General features: G+C 54.6%; 5 protein-coding genes and 1 pseudogene across 6 annotated transcripts, besides 1 other annotated feature; 2 read left to right on the plus strand and 4 right to left on the minus strand.

Annotated features, from left to right (window-relative positions):
* Positions 1 to 343: 343 nt before the first annotated feature.
* Positions 344 to 1,180, plus strand: NCS54_00167600 (Respiratory supercomplex factor 1, mitochondrial; the record flags this gene model as incomplete). The annotated part of the gene is made up of 3 exons (XM_053147298.1): positions 344 to 402; positions 462 to 532; positions 618 to 1,180. The coding sequence occupies 3 exons, from the start codon at positions 344 to 346 to the stop codon at positions 1,178 to 1,180; spliced, it is 693 nt and encodes a 230-aa protein (XP_053003273.1).
* Positions 1,181 to 1,466: 286 nt separating this feature from the next.
* On the minus strand, positions 1,467 to 3,355 carry NCS54_00167700 (Restriction of telomere capping protein 5; the record flags this gene model as incomplete). Its single annotated transcript, XM_053147299.1, has 2 exons — positions 1,467 to 3,221; positions 3,290 to 3,355. 2 exons carry the CDS (start codon positions 3,353 to 3,355, stop codon positions 1,467 to 1,469), a joined length of 1,821 nt encoding a protein of 606 aa, XP_053003274.1.
* Positions 3,356 to 3,794: 439 nt separating this feature from the next.
* Positions 3,795 to 5,066, minus strand: NCS54_00167800 (Hypothetical protein; the record flags this gene model as incomplete). Its single annotated transcript, XM_053147300.1, has 1 exon — positions 3,795 to 5,066. One exon carries the CDS (start codon positions 5,064 to 5,066, stop codon positions 3,795 to 3,797), a length of 1,272 nt encoding a protein of 423 aa, XP_053003275.1.
* Positions 5,067 to 6,204: 1,138 nt separating this feature from the next.
* NCS54_00167900 (Phosphoribosylaminoimidazole carboxylase) lies at positions 6,205 to 8,153 on the minus strand (the record flags this gene model as incomplete). The annotated part of the gene is made up of 3 exons (XM_053147301.1): positions 7,316 to 8,153; positions 7,234 to 7,267; positions 6,205 to 7,162 (listed from the first exon to the last, which is right to left on the minus strand). Exons 1-3 carry the CDS (start codon positions 8,139 to 8,141, stop codon positions 6,205 to 6,207), a joined length of 1,818 nt encoding a protein of 605 aa, XP_053003276.1. The 5' UTR covers positions 8,142 to 8,153.
* Positions 8,154 to 8,792: 639 nt separating this feature from the next.
* Positions 8,793 to 11,139, minus strand: NCS54_00168000 (annotated as a pseudogene). Its single transcript has 2 exons — positions 10,850 to 11,139; positions 8,793 to 10,791 (listed from the first exon to the last, which is right to left on the minus strand).
* Positions 8,793 to 11,139: a sequence feature.
* Positions 11,140 to 12,277: 1,138 nt separating this feature from the next.
* On the plus strand, positions 12,278 to 13,738 carry NCS54_00168100 (Hydrolase-4 domain-containing protein; the record flags this gene model as incomplete). The annotated part of the gene is made up of 5 exons (XM_053147302.1): positions 12,278 to 12,390; positions 12,450 to 12,523; positions 12,582 to 12,816; positions 12,888 to 13,591; positions 13,650 to 13,738. 5 exons carry the CDS (start codon positions 12,278 to 12,280, stop codon positions 13,736 to 13,738), a joined length of 1,215 nt encoding a protein of 404 aa, XP_053003277.1.
* Positions 13,739 to 13,792: the final 54 nt, after the last annotated feature.

A 13,792-nucleotide genomic window follows, 5' to 3' on the forward strand; every position in this document is an offset into this window, starting at 1 on the left:
GAGTGATGACAAAGATACATCTCAAGAAGCTTGGGGAGATCCAAGGTGAAGTTTGGTGGGGCAGGCTCTCTATGTGGCCCGTGCACACCTGCGACGGTCCGGACCACTGTGGAAGGAACAAGCCGGAGGTACGTACCTCGCATCCGAAAGTGGAGCCTGTCCGTGGTCGGCGACAAAGTGATGATGCTTGTAATGGATGGATCGATCATGGGTCCCTCCACTGACGGAGCTGAATTTCCTCAGCCCACTCTTCAACGGTACATTCTTAACCTCGCATACATAGCTCGCCCAGCGCAAGCTACACCAGCATCTTCCGCCAGCAATTGCCCTCTTCCACGACACAATGGCTGACGGTCCACCCTCTATCCCAGGGCCTCTGCCCTCGTCCTTTGACAGCGACCAGTATGCTCTGCGTGCCCCGGCGTGTTGCGCCGTCTACTCCCCGCTCACGCGATAGACAGGGATTTCTACAACGAGCGTCCGATGCAGAAGGTCTTTCGCAAGATCAAGGAGGAGCCTCTGATCCCGCTGGGTAACTAACTTCCCGGGCACCCAAATGCCGCGTTCTTTTCCTCCGCCGAGAACAAGCACTCTAACAACTTCGTTCCTCCTACTAGGAATCGGCCTGACCAGTCTGGCCTTCGTCAACGCCTACCGAGCCCTCCGCCGGGGCGATTCGAAGCAGGCGAACCGCATGTTCCGAGCCCGAGTGGCAGCCCAGGGATTCACCGTGATCGCGATGCTGGCGGGCAGCATGTACTACCAGAAGGACCGCGAGAAGAGCAAGGAGCTGCGCCAACTCCAGGAGCAGCGGGACGCCGAGGAGAAGCGCCTCAAGTGGATCAGGGAGCTCGAAGCCCGAGACGACGAGGAGAAGGCCATGAAAGCTCGCCTGGAGCAGAGGAGGCAGCTGGTGCAGGCTCAGAGGGCCGAGGAGGCGGAGGCTGCGGCGGCGGCGGCGACCACCACAGAGGAGAAGCCCGAGGCGACATCCGGCGGAACCGGGGGCATCCTCGGCCGGATCGGCCTGTGGCCTCAGGGCGAGAAAAAGGAGGAAGAGAAGAAGATTGCCGAGGAACCTGTGGAGGAAATTGCAAGCGACAAGCCGGGAAAAAAGAAGAATCCAAAGAGCTCTCTTGGTGATCTCGGCGAGATCATCTCGTCCCAGAAGAAGGACTAACTCAACAACAACGGCACCCACAAAAAAAAAAAGCTGGAGCCGGAGCGGAGCCTTGTACAATCACTTTGAAGCATACTATGTACGATAGCGGATGGGCAGTGCCTTTGAGCGCAGCATGGCTCTACTCTTAGAACGGTGTTAATGATGGATAACGTCATGAAGCTGATGATGTCGGAGGCGCCGGTCCTCCAACTCAGCCCTCCTGTTTATTTGCTTGCCCTGTTGAGAACGTTTACTGCGAAAATACCCGTCAATATGAGCAAGATATCGACAGATGCCTTCCTACCTATCCCATGGAGCCCCCGCTCCGAGCCCCTCCGATGAGCCCTGCCATCTCCAACAAAGCCCGATCCGCCTCTATATCCCCGGTTCCCAGGTTGATCTTGCGGCGGGCCTCGGCTTCCCGTTCCTCCCAGGCCCATCTCTCGGCCTGCGCTCGAGCTTCTGCATCACCGCCACACCCCCAAACTTCGAGGCTCTCGATCTGAAAGCGTTCTTGAAAGTCGAATTTCCTCACCGAACTCGAGCGGAACGCGCCCCCTCGTGAGGTAAAGTCATGGTTGAAGACTGCAAACTCGAATGAATCGTCGAGCGTCAACGAGACGGGACCCAGATGCAACATGTCGGCTTTTCGGTGAGCCTGTGACGGATGAGGGTGCGGACACCCGAATGACAACATGGGATGATGCGCCGGCGCCTTGGTAAAGGTAACGTAGTCTTTGTTGATGGTAGATGCTGGAAAGACGTCGTGAATTGGTTCCAGTTGGAAGAGAACTGTGTCCGAGTCGCCAAAGCATTCCCTGTGAGTGTGTTTCCAAGGTTCCCTCACGTAGACGCCGAAGGTGAGTTGATCTGACTTGCTTCCGTGAGGAAATCTCTTTGTAGGGAGGGATGCCGCGAAAGCTGCTTCTTGGCCACCTTCGGGGATATCGCTGAGCCGTGTTCCACTGACCAAGAGTAACGTGGGAGCCTGCCAGTTGAACACCTTTGTCTGGAAACTTCCCATCGAGAAGCCTGCATCATTGCCAGAGTAGAGAAGTCTCACTCTGCGGAAAAGGTCTGAGCCAGGGAGGAAGAGTGAGATCTGGCACAGGGTGTTGTGGTTTAGGATCTCGCCAGAGTCGGTCAGGAGAGGCTGGGCCACCTTGGTTATAGGGGTATCATTTTGATGTTTGGAAAAGTCTAGATTTTTGGAAAAGAGGAAATGTTCAAAAAGGCCGTTGAACCCGCGGAAAAGATTGGGGCAAATCACAGGGATGATGCTCTTGAAGTGGCTGTACTTGATTCCAGGAGACGTTTCGGCGTTGACAAACGAGGCCAGGATGCATTCAGCAGTTGCGCGGAGGCCTTCTAGTTGCTCGCCAACAACGTGAGGCGAGTACAACGACAGGCTTTCCTGAGGATCGAGGGGAGCGGCCAGCAGAAGCAGCATCAGAAGTTTGCGAAAGTTGTCAGTCGGGATCGTCGCGGAATGGAACTTGGGAGCATGACCCTGATCCACGGCATCTTTAACGTCAAGCAACTCAAAGGCCGTCAAAACGAGGTCGTCATCTTCATCGTCGTCGTCATCGACTTCATCGCCAGCCTGATCCACTGCGAAGCCAGCAACATGCGAGTTCCCTTGGACCTTTTCGTCCTTGCCATTAGGCCCATCAAGTTGAGCAGCATCTGGAAGAGCATCTGATTCAGATGGTTTGCGATCAAAGACAGCCAAGCTCCTAAATAGCAGCTTGGTCCTGTCCGAGGAACCCCGCGCCAGCACGGTTCGGTACCGCTCAGTCATGATGACGATGACCATGATCATCCGGGGTAGCTCCAATACTACCGGGGCATCCTGAAGGAAGGGAAAGGCGCCCAGATACGACACCATTTGAAAAATGACAGGTGACGCGCCAAGGATGTCGGGGATCTCAAGGTAGCGAGCGATGGTATCCTCCTTCATGTACCTGATCGAATCTTGCTGATCTGCAAGGCTTTTGAAGACATCCTTGAGCGAGTAAAACTCGAGAGAAGTAAAACACTTGCTCCTGAACCTCTCTGCCTACATAAACGTGTCAGTTGGTCGTGAATGGCTTCTAACGCGGATGTGCGGTAGACTGGACAACTCACCAGCTCATGAGTTAGCTCCTCATGTGACCGCCGCTGCGGTTGCTCATCCGAAAGATTCTGGCCCATCTTGAGAGACCCGCTCTACATTCATCACTTCGAGGTAGTAGGATTGGTTCTGGTTCTCATGTATCTGGCGATTGATTGATGATGATATGATTAGGAGAAGCTGAAGCCTGGCCTGCCCTGGGCGACTTCATGACATTCCGGGGCTGGTTGCTGACATGGATGATTGCCAGGTACGTACCCCCTACGTAATGCCAGCCCCTGCCGTTCCTGCAAGGTGCAAGCCCAAAGATGGACGACTAGCGGCACGTGAGCCGGGTAATTATTCGGCCCGATCTACAACATAAACCTGTGATGTATGTTGAAGCTATTCCCAACTGACTTGCTACGATTCAGACTTGCTCTGCACTCGCAATTATAGAGATGACGCAAATTAACTACTACACTTGAAACCTATCAGAATTCAAAGCTATCCCCCAGAATCAAACACAGATACCTGTGTTCAGCCCTCGTGAGCCACCCCATCGTTGGCAATCGAGAAATCTTCATGGTTTGGCGCCCACTTCTTGTCCTTCAGATAAAGCTTCCAAAAACAATCAAACTCCTCCTTCGCGATCTTGAATTCGCCATTACTCGCCTTCCTTGGGGCGGTGAACGTCCGTACGATCATGCCCTGGAGCCCCTCGCACCATCCCTCGTCCTTGATCTCCTTCAGCTTCTCGGCGACCTTGTAGTCATAGGCCGCCTTCGCGTCAGACTCTTCCGTATCGCGGTGCTTTTGTCCGGGCTTACTCTGTTCAAGATCCTCATCGTTAGTGGAACTCGGGATGACCTTGGAATGCGGCTGACCTTCAAGCGGGCCGTTGACCAGCTCATCGCCGACTGATCGGCGCTCCTTGGGCTTATCCATAAAGATGGCCTTTGGGATGACGTCGAACTTCTCCAGGGCTTTCCTCATCGACTCGACCTTGGCCTTCTGGTTCAACTCCTTCTCGAGCATGCGGATGACCCAAGGCTTGTAGGGAGGGCCGTTGTGCACAAACAACTTGTGGAGCGCCGGGTTAAACTTCAGAAACTTGGAGGCCATTTCGCGAGTCTTCTTGTCGATCGTCTCGATCTTGAGGATCTGCTCGTCGGTGAGTCTGGGCTCCTGCATTGCGGATTGGCGCTTCTCAAGATCCCGGGCCTGGAGTTCCTTGGGCAGACGGCTGGTGTCGAAGAGGTCGCCCTCTGATCGCTTCTTCGGCCGCGGCTCCTTGTCGTCCTTTACCGTCATTGGGATGGCATCGTATCGCTCCAGGACTCCCCTGAGCCTGGGCATCTTGGCCTTGACCTCCAACTCCTTCTCGAGCAGGTAGACGGCCCGAGGCGAGAAAGGAGGATCACCCTCGCCAAACAGCTGCTGCACCTCCTTGCTGAAACCCAGGAAAGTGGCAGCCCTCCTACGGGTGCCTTTGTCCAAGGTTTGGACCTTCTGGAGCTGCTGGCTGCTCAGTCCGAGCCGCTGACCAGGCCTGAGCTTTGGGGCCGGCTTGACGTCGCGGGTGTGCAGTTCCCGCGTCTTGCCGCTCTTGGAACCCGTGAGCTCGCCAACATGGGACTCGGGGATGATCAGCTCTTCCGACACAATCTTCTTGGGGCCGACTTCCTCAAGGACCGTGACGCTTCTGCGGCCGTTGCGGTTGCAACCACAGCCACGGTGGCCACCTGGGATCGCAACGGCCACACTGAGGGTGGCCTCGAGGGCGAGGAGGAAAAGGGCAACGACACGCATTGCGGTGATAGTTGGTGATGGTGCTTGAGAGATAAGATCCGTAACAAAGGCTGAGGTGCGCAAGGAGGCAAGGCAAACCAACTCGGAAAGAGATGGGTATTTTATACTTGATTCGGCCCAAGTCTTCCCATATCATTCACTCTGGAGTTGTCATTTATCCATGACAAATGTTGGGTTTTCGAATGGCCCATCACTGCTTAACCCCTCAAACTCTGGATGCATTCCATAGGCAGAGCTCGGTGGTTGGGGCGAGGTACATGTCAAGGTTCCTTGAAATCATCAGGGGCAGAAACAATTGCAGGGACGCATAGATGAGATACAAATACCTACCTAGAAACCCATACAATATTCAGTTCACTAACTGTATGCTAACGTATTCTATACTCGTGTTGCTACCGAGAACGAATGATCATGTCACTCTATGACCCCATAGACGACTTCAACAGTTCAGCGGCTCAAGCCTTACAGGAGGGGCTAAAGCTTGTTCTGCCAGTTAAGCACAGGTGTCTACGGAGGCCTCAACTCAATCAGTGGATGAGGGGGGCAAGGGCCGAATGAACGCTACAACGACCAACTTGAGGAGGACAAGTCCCTGTCACTAAAGCCTTCCCCAAACTATGTCGTCGATGTCGGTGTCTGACAGAGCACGTGGGGATAGCTTCACTCTTACTGGTCTCACTATGCGGATTATGAGTATCAAGCCTCGACTCGCCCAAAGTTGTATATGCCAAAAGCAGCCGACTGCGTTGGTAGAAAACGCCAGGACGAGGGCTGCATTGAGGCGACCAATCACGCTGACCACTCTAATTTGGCCAATTACAATTATCTCTGCGTCCGTGTAAGTGAAGTGCATCGGTACTCAAGTTCTCTTGTAGAACTCCTAGGAGGATCAAGAGATCCCGATCTTAACCCAGTTATTTCATGAGCAAGATAACTATCACGCTGAACATGACAATTGATCTTATCCGTGTCTGTTGTTGAAATCATATATTCATGGTATCTGCCAGCTATGGCGCCCTCTTATCATCCGTACTCCTACGTCTACTACAGCCCGAGCATTGCTACAAGTCGTTGAATCCTTACAGCTTTGATCTAGCAGCCATCAACGTTCCATTTTCATTCCTCTTTCCTTAACGTCTTACTTCTTTTCCAGGTACGCCTTCCAACCAATCTCCTGCAGCCTAGCCGCCTTGCCCTCAACCTCCTCGCCCATGCTCACCATGTAGTCGGCCATAGCCTTCCTGTACTTGGCGTCGCCGGTGCCAAGAATACGGACACTGAGCATACCGGCGTTGGTAGAGTTGTTGATGCCGACCGTGGCAACGGGGCAGCCTCGGGGCATCTGAACAATACTCAGCAGCGAGTCTTGGCCGTCAAGGTGCGTCGCCTTGACGGGCACGCCGATAACGGGGATGGGCGTCTCAGAGGCCAGCATGCCAGGGAGCGCAGCCGCACCACCAGCAGCCGCGATGATCACTCGGATGCCGCGATCAGCAGCAGACTTGGCCAAAACGCTCATGGTGTGTGGTGTCCGGTGCGCAGAAGTGATGGTGAAGTCGTAGGGAACACGGAAGCGCTCCAGGACCTCGAAGGCACCCTTGAGCACGTGCAGATCCGAGTCGGAACCCATCGTCACAACGACCAAGGGGTTCTTGGTATCGCGCGAAGATGTTGGGGCGCGCGGCTGTGAAGTGGTGACGGGAGCGGTGGGACGTAGCTGAGCTGAAGCAGCATCAAGACGGCCCTGGCGGATGCTGTCAACCTCCTTAATAAGAGGGGCAGCAAGTTCCTCAAGATTAACCTCGGGAGAGTAGGAGGTGACCGTGACGTGTCCAATCTTTCGTCCAGGCTTGGAAGACTTGCCATACAGATGCAGGAAGACATCCATATCATCGTGGTAGTGAGTGTGAGTCAGGTCAACCAGCGCATCGTGGGAAGACTCCTGAGCGCCGCCAAGAATGTTGAGCATGATGGCACTGGACACGCGAGGCTGAAGCTTGAGGGAAGGAGGCACAATGTCGAGGATGGAGTAGAGCTGGGCCTTGTACTGGCTGAAATAAGGGACAGCCTCGATGGTGTAGTGTCCAGAGTTGTGGCTAGACAGGGTCAGCATGCTTCAGACAATTGCGACAGCTACGAGTCAGCCAAGGGGCAAGGACAAACTTACGGTCTGGGGGCAACCTCATTGATCACCAGTTCGTCTATAGAATGTAAGCCTCTATCAGCTGGCGATCATGCATGAAACCTACCGTTGGCCAGGAGAAACATCTCGACCGCAAAGACACCCCTGCCCTTGACGGTCCTGATGACATCACAGGCAACCTTTCTCGCCTTCTCGCCGACCTCCTTCGAGACCTTTCCGTAAAACACCTTTGTGCAGATGCTCTCCTCGTGAACAGTCTCGACAGCCGGGTAAGCGTAGACGTCCTTCAAGTTGCCAGCGTCGTCCTCGGTCCTCACAACCATGACAGCCAGCTCCTTGGTAAAGGGCTGGAACTTTTCGGCGTACAGGGACAGTGTGCCCATGTCCTTGATGGCCTCGGCAAAGTCCTCAGGGCCATTGACCTTGAAGTTTCCGCGGCCGTCGTAGGAGCCCTTGCGGGCCTTGAGCATGAAGGGGAAGCCAAAGGTCTCAGCAGCCTTCTGGAGCGACTCCTGCATCGAGATGCCCGACTCGACCGAAATCTGAGGTGCAATGGGAATTCCAGCCTTTCCAAAGTGCTCCTTCTGGAGGAACTTGTCCTGGATCAGACGGAGGGTCTCCCACGAAGGGTGCACGGGCACCTTCTTGACCTGGCCGTCAACCTCAACACCCTTGGTGGCGATCTCCTCGAGGACCTCGGTGTTGATGTGCTCAATCTCGACGGTGAGAATGTCGCACCGCCTGGCGAGCTCCCGAATCTTCTCAGGGTCCTTGAAAGAGCCCTCGACGTGCTTCTCGTTCAGGTTGATCTGCTTGGTGGGGCAGTTGTTCTCATCCAGGACGACAAGCTCGATGCCCAGCAGCATGGCCTGCTCCTGGAGCATTCGGCCGAGCTGGCCACCGCCCAATAGACCAATGACTGGCTTCGCCATTATAACAAGAGAGCTGTGGGGTTATGGGGGATATCTTGTCGTGACTGAGAGAATTCGCACTCTGACTTTTCGAGCGTTGTCGGAGGGGTGCTGGGAACAAAATTGTTCCGGGATCGACGGCGGGAGAAGATGGGGCATTTTATCCAACTACAACCAACACCAAATGTGCAAAGATGAGTCAAAGATAATTATTAATCCAGAACTGCAACTGGAAGCCTCAATTAGGATCATTTGTAATGATCAACCAGGAGGCATCAATGCACAATATGGTCTTCTTCGGCCTTCGTCCCCATCGCTCACAGCAATGTCACAATATGGCACACGAAGCACCCCTCTTCTGATCTCCCATTAGCAAGAAACATAACCTCCTAGTTTGGGGAATAGAAAAGACTTGACAAATCTTTCATGCAAGCGGCATTCGCGTAACCAACAAAATCCTTGATGATACGGTTTCTCGTTCGGATACCACAAAGTTGCGGATCGAGACGGGCCTACAAACCCTCAAAACACACAGCGCCTGTCCATAACCTTGATAACCACTCCACGCTCCGTTCTTCGCCATGGCTCCCCATCCCGAACACCCCAATCAAATTTTACACACAAATCCCAAGTAACATCAGGGACAACAGACAAGTGTGGTCATAGATAACGTCATTGACCATCCGTGTCCTTTGCAGACACTGAGTTGATGAGTCGCTGGTATTTGGCTTGGGCCTCTTGCTCCGCATCTCGCAGAGGCTTTGAGGGCCCCTCGCCGGGTGGCGTTTCCGACTTTCCCTTGGATGTCCAGAGAACACCAGGTTTCGACACAGCCTTTGGCTCACGGGCCGGGTCAGGCTTAGGTGTAGACCCATTTGTCCTTGGTTCGTCTGAAATGGTGCCGTCCTTCTCGCCATCCCTGTCGGCTCTTGGAAGCCTCATCGCGAGCAACACGTATTCTGCGCGTGTCATGTTGTCCATCACATCGTCCATGTAACGCCGTACCTCATCCTGCGGGGCAACCACTCGGGCCAGATTCTCCAGATGGCGTCCAGACTGTGTAAAGATACGTATCGTAACAGGTTGATAATAGTCCAGCTTTGGGTCTCCGCCATATTCGGATGTACTCCCCTTGCGAACTATTAGGAATGACGCCACGACTTGTTGGCCTGATGGCGTCGGCGGATACTCCAGGATGCTGAATTTGGGGAAAAGATATCGATCTCCGCTTCCAAAGTCAAAGACAACAGCGGTGACGTCCGGCTTAGGGGCCGGCGGGGGGCCTTTGGACCGCAAGGCTTGGGGATTTGGTTGTGCCGCAGTCTGCGGGGTTGGCGCCCTAGGTTGTCCATTCGGCACTCCATTGGGGGTGTGTTGTCGCACTTGCGATGGGGCTGGAGAGGGCCGCGGCGCCGCTCTCATCTCTCGATGTAGCCGATCAAGAATATCCTTTAGGTCCGTAGCATCTGTAAATCCAGGTCGTCCATCGGCAATCCGGCGAATCATGTCGCGGGTTCTGTGTTCCTCCAAAGCTGCCTTGACCAGCAAAACAACCAGCGGGTCACTTCCTTGTGGTGGCCGCAGTTCTGATGACTTCTGGTTGGGATTTGAGGCTAGAACAATGTCGAGAATAGTTCGAACCTCAACCGCAAAATACTTGACTGTTCTTCCATCCACCAGAAGTCGGTCCGCAGAAGGCCCCTGTTGTCCACCTCGGCTGCGATATTCAGCATTCAGCTGATCGATAATCTTCTGGAAATGCGCTAGCTCGCCCTCTTTTGCCTGTCCAACAGCGACTCTCTTCATAAGATCACGAAGTTCAGCATCCCCTGATGCTTTTTGCGCAAGCAAAGCAATGACAGGGTCGTTGGCGGATGGTTTTGCTGCGGGTGCCGCAGGGGGGGGAGCTGGCGTCACTGGTTTCGCGAGGCCGGCTGTAGGCGTTGTATGTATGCTCGTGGCTGGTCGAGGGGCTGGTGACATGGAAGGGGCAGCCATTGGGCCAGGAGGTGGCCTCGTCGCTGGGATCGGGGCCGAAGCTGCCGGTAGCGCAGCGCCAGGAGGGATGGTAGTTGGTGGTGGAGGATTTGAGGGTGCACGAGCGATTGGAGGTGGTGTTGGGGATGGTGCCACAGGCACTCCTGCTGGTTGAGGCCTTGACTGGAGATTTGGGCTCGGTAAGGGGGTCATATTGTTCCCCGGAGGAGCTGTTCCTGGCTGTCCAGCCTTCGGAGTAGGCTGCTCCTGGGGAACTCGAGGAAGCGGCTGTGGTGGTTGCGCTGGACTATGAGATGGACCCGGGGCCGGGCTGTGGTGTGGAGGCTTTGCTATTGTCGCCGTACTTTGAGTCGGAGTGCCAGCTCCTGAGGCTGGCGATTGAGGCGGGGGCATTATGCCATTCGGAGGGCCATACTGAATAATGGGACGGTTTTGCTGAATCGGCTGGGGCTTTGGCTTAGGATCCTTGACGACATACATGGTAGCTTCGATAATGTGCGGTTCAATCGTGATCGTGACGGTGCCGACCTTTGACATGGTCTCCTTGGGCGGATTCTTGGGGTCTTCGTTGATGACGCCCTTGCGCTTGTGCGGTTTTGTCCAATATTTGGCAAAAAGACCATCGCTGATCCATTTTTGGCGAGATCGTGAAAGGGACTCGGCAAGGACGCCGCTTCAGAGACGCGTCTGTCAGGACCAAGATTCCACGGTTTGGATTCGATTCGACTTACCTTTCGCCGACCGACTGGTAGTCCTTAGATGACAAGTCTTCCGGCTGCGCGACTTCAACTGTGGGGAGCGGCTTGCCTGCCTGGATCGACTTGGGCAAAGGAGGCGGGGGAGGCTCTTCTGGCTCTGGAGCTGGAGGAGGCGCGGGGGGAGCAGGCGTCGCGGAGCGTTCTCTCGGTGTGACATTGCGCTTTTTGGCAGCGTGATCGCCTCGAGCAGCGGCCCGGGCGGGCAGCTTGCGCTTCCGTTCCATGAAGTAGCTCTTGTAGCAGAAAAGACTACAGAGGACGCAACTGAAATCACACTGCGAGAGGGAAGCAAATCATTATAAGAAGGCCATACAAGGCGCGTCGGCAGTTGAAAGCAGAAAAGGAGCTCGCTATTGACGAGGTCGACGAGCACAAAAAGAGCCCGGAGCTAGGTCCAAAGCTGAGGCTGGGTATGGAGGGAATACCAAGCCAACATGGGAGGTGGAAGACGGAGGATGGAAGATGGAGATGGGGATTGGAAAGAGGAAAGCGGTAGCAGGGACACCAGCACCAGCGCCCACGGCCAGCAACCCGAGGCCCAGTGCTCTCCTACAGCATGGAGAGACAAACAGGGGTTCTTATTGGCTGGCAGCGCTGGAAAAAAGGCGGAGGGACCGCTAGCGTGCTGTGCTTGCTGAGCCTCTGATACCTCAGCGGGATTAGACCTAAGCTCCCGTGCCGCGTCTTCAGGGCCTGGGCAGTTTTCCCGAACCAAGCGCTGCAAATGTGATCAATCCATCCGGGATGGATGGGAATCATTCAGTGCCAAATCAGCTTCATGCATCAGGGCGCGTCCAGCCCAGCTTTCCCCAGCAACAACCTGGTCAGCGTGCAGAAGGCCCCCGCTAAACCTAAAGAGGCATTCTGCTCATGCCGTGACCAACTGGGCTATCAACAGCCTTCATATCAAGCTACGAGGCCAACGATTCGCCCGGTGAAATTGGCTTCGTGTCCAGACTCGGGCGCAAGAGTTCCAGCGATGCCCAAGTCTCGGTGACGTTTCTCCGCACGTGTAGGCGGCCGGCCAGTGGAGGTGGTCTTTGGTCAGATTCGAGGCTCAATTGGCTTGCTGTCGATTGGCGGCTCTGGTGGCCCCACTTCACACTTCACTTCAGGCGTGTTACAGCCGCATCGCTGACTGTGCAGCGGGTAAGACGCGCCTGCGCCTGTAGTACATCGGCCGCGGTGGCTTTCTCTCGTAATTGCAGGTACCTTCGATCACCGCGCTGTCGCCTTAGCGCGGATGCAGCAACGTCTGCTTTAACCTCAGGCCTCGGATTCAGACCCCGAGCATGACTTTGCACCTCCATATAGTCATGACATTTTCATTTCTGGCGTTTTGACGTATTCCTCTTTCCTGATAGACTTTTTAGAACTTTTCTCGAATTGTCTAGACCAGCCATGTCAATCCCCCTTCATCCCGCGCTGCGGACAGCCATCTGGGCGGTCGCGGCACCTCTGGGCCTGTACTGCATCTTCCTTGGCCTGGGCATGACTCCTTTCTTTCAGAGACAGTACGGCCAGCTTTCTAATCACAATGTGCACCGCAATCAATCTCTAACGCGGAAAATAGCTTTCTGTACGCTCACAAAATCAACACCCTCCTGTGGACAGACGTCAACAAGCCACAGCAATGGGGTTTTGCTCGTGCGTCTCCCCTGCAATCTTCCGTGACACTCACATTGCCTCACACGCCACGCATCAGGAAATCAGGTGACTCCATTTTCGCTCAAGACGCCTGATGGGGAATCCATCTATGCTTGGCACATCCTTCCGTTGCCTCTATACCTACAGAATGAGGCTTCAATAGAGTCGCAGAACCCGGGCTTCTCGGAAGACTTTACCAAGACCGAGTCGTTTCGCCTCCTCAAAGAAGATCCCGAGTCACGATTGGTGTTGTACTGTGAGTCGATCTGCGCTGGTTCACTTGCACACACTGGGTAGGACTAACATTTACACCAGTCCACGGGGTGAGTGATGCAGGTGACAAAGCAGGCATCAACTAACAAAGGCAGAATGCTGGCCACATTGCGCAAGCCATCCGGCCTGATAGCTACCACTCTCTAACTGACACCTCGTCCTACCATGTCATTGCTATTGACTATCGAGGCTTTGGCCACTCCACCGGCGTTCCGTCCGAGGCAGGTGTCATTCAAGATGCTTCAACGCTTGTTGAATGGGCCATCAATGTCGCGGGGATTCCCTCCAGTCGCATCCAGCTCCTGGGTCAAAGCTTAGGTACGGCAGTTGTCAGCGGCGTCGCCGAGAAGTATGCTCTTCAGGGCGTCGAGTTTGCCGGCATTACACTTGTTGCCGGGTTCAGCGATCTGGCAAATCTACTCGTGGGTTACCGCATTGCCGGCATCTTTCCCGTTCTCGCGCCCTTCCGTGTCTGGCCCTGGCTAGTGCGCTACCTTCACCGCTTCATTGTCGATAAGTGGCATTCCGCTGATCGACTGGCCAACATTGTTCGACACACAAAGACGAGGCTAAGGATCAACTTGATCCATGCCAAGGATGACCGAGATATTCCCTGGACTGAGGACAACAAACTGTTCCGAGCAGCAGCACAGGAGACAGTAGGAATTCTCGACGAAGCCGAATTCGATGCTTGGAAAGAACAGCGGACCATCAGAAAGGGAGATGACGCATTCGTAACGACCTGGATGGCAGAGCCCAACATCATCATTCGACAAGAACTCTTCCCACATGGAGGTAGGCTAGATTGGCCTTGCTTGACTGTCAAGCATAACTGACTAACTTGACTGTGTAGGTCACAACGACATTATGGGATATGCACCTGTCGCCCTCGGTATTATGAGGGCGTTTGATCTACACGGAACGACTTATACTGAAGACTAGAGTCAGAAGATGCACAGATCTATCCAATCTCTCAAGAGGGGCCTTTCGAGACCT

This window comes from Fusarium falciforme, chromosome 1 (genome assembly GCF_026873545.1).
Source record: "Fusarium falciforme chromosome 1, complete sequence".
NCBI classification, from domain to species: Eukaryota; Fungi; Ascomycota; class Sordariomycetes; order Hypocreales; family Nectriaceae; genus Fusarium; species Fusarium falciforme.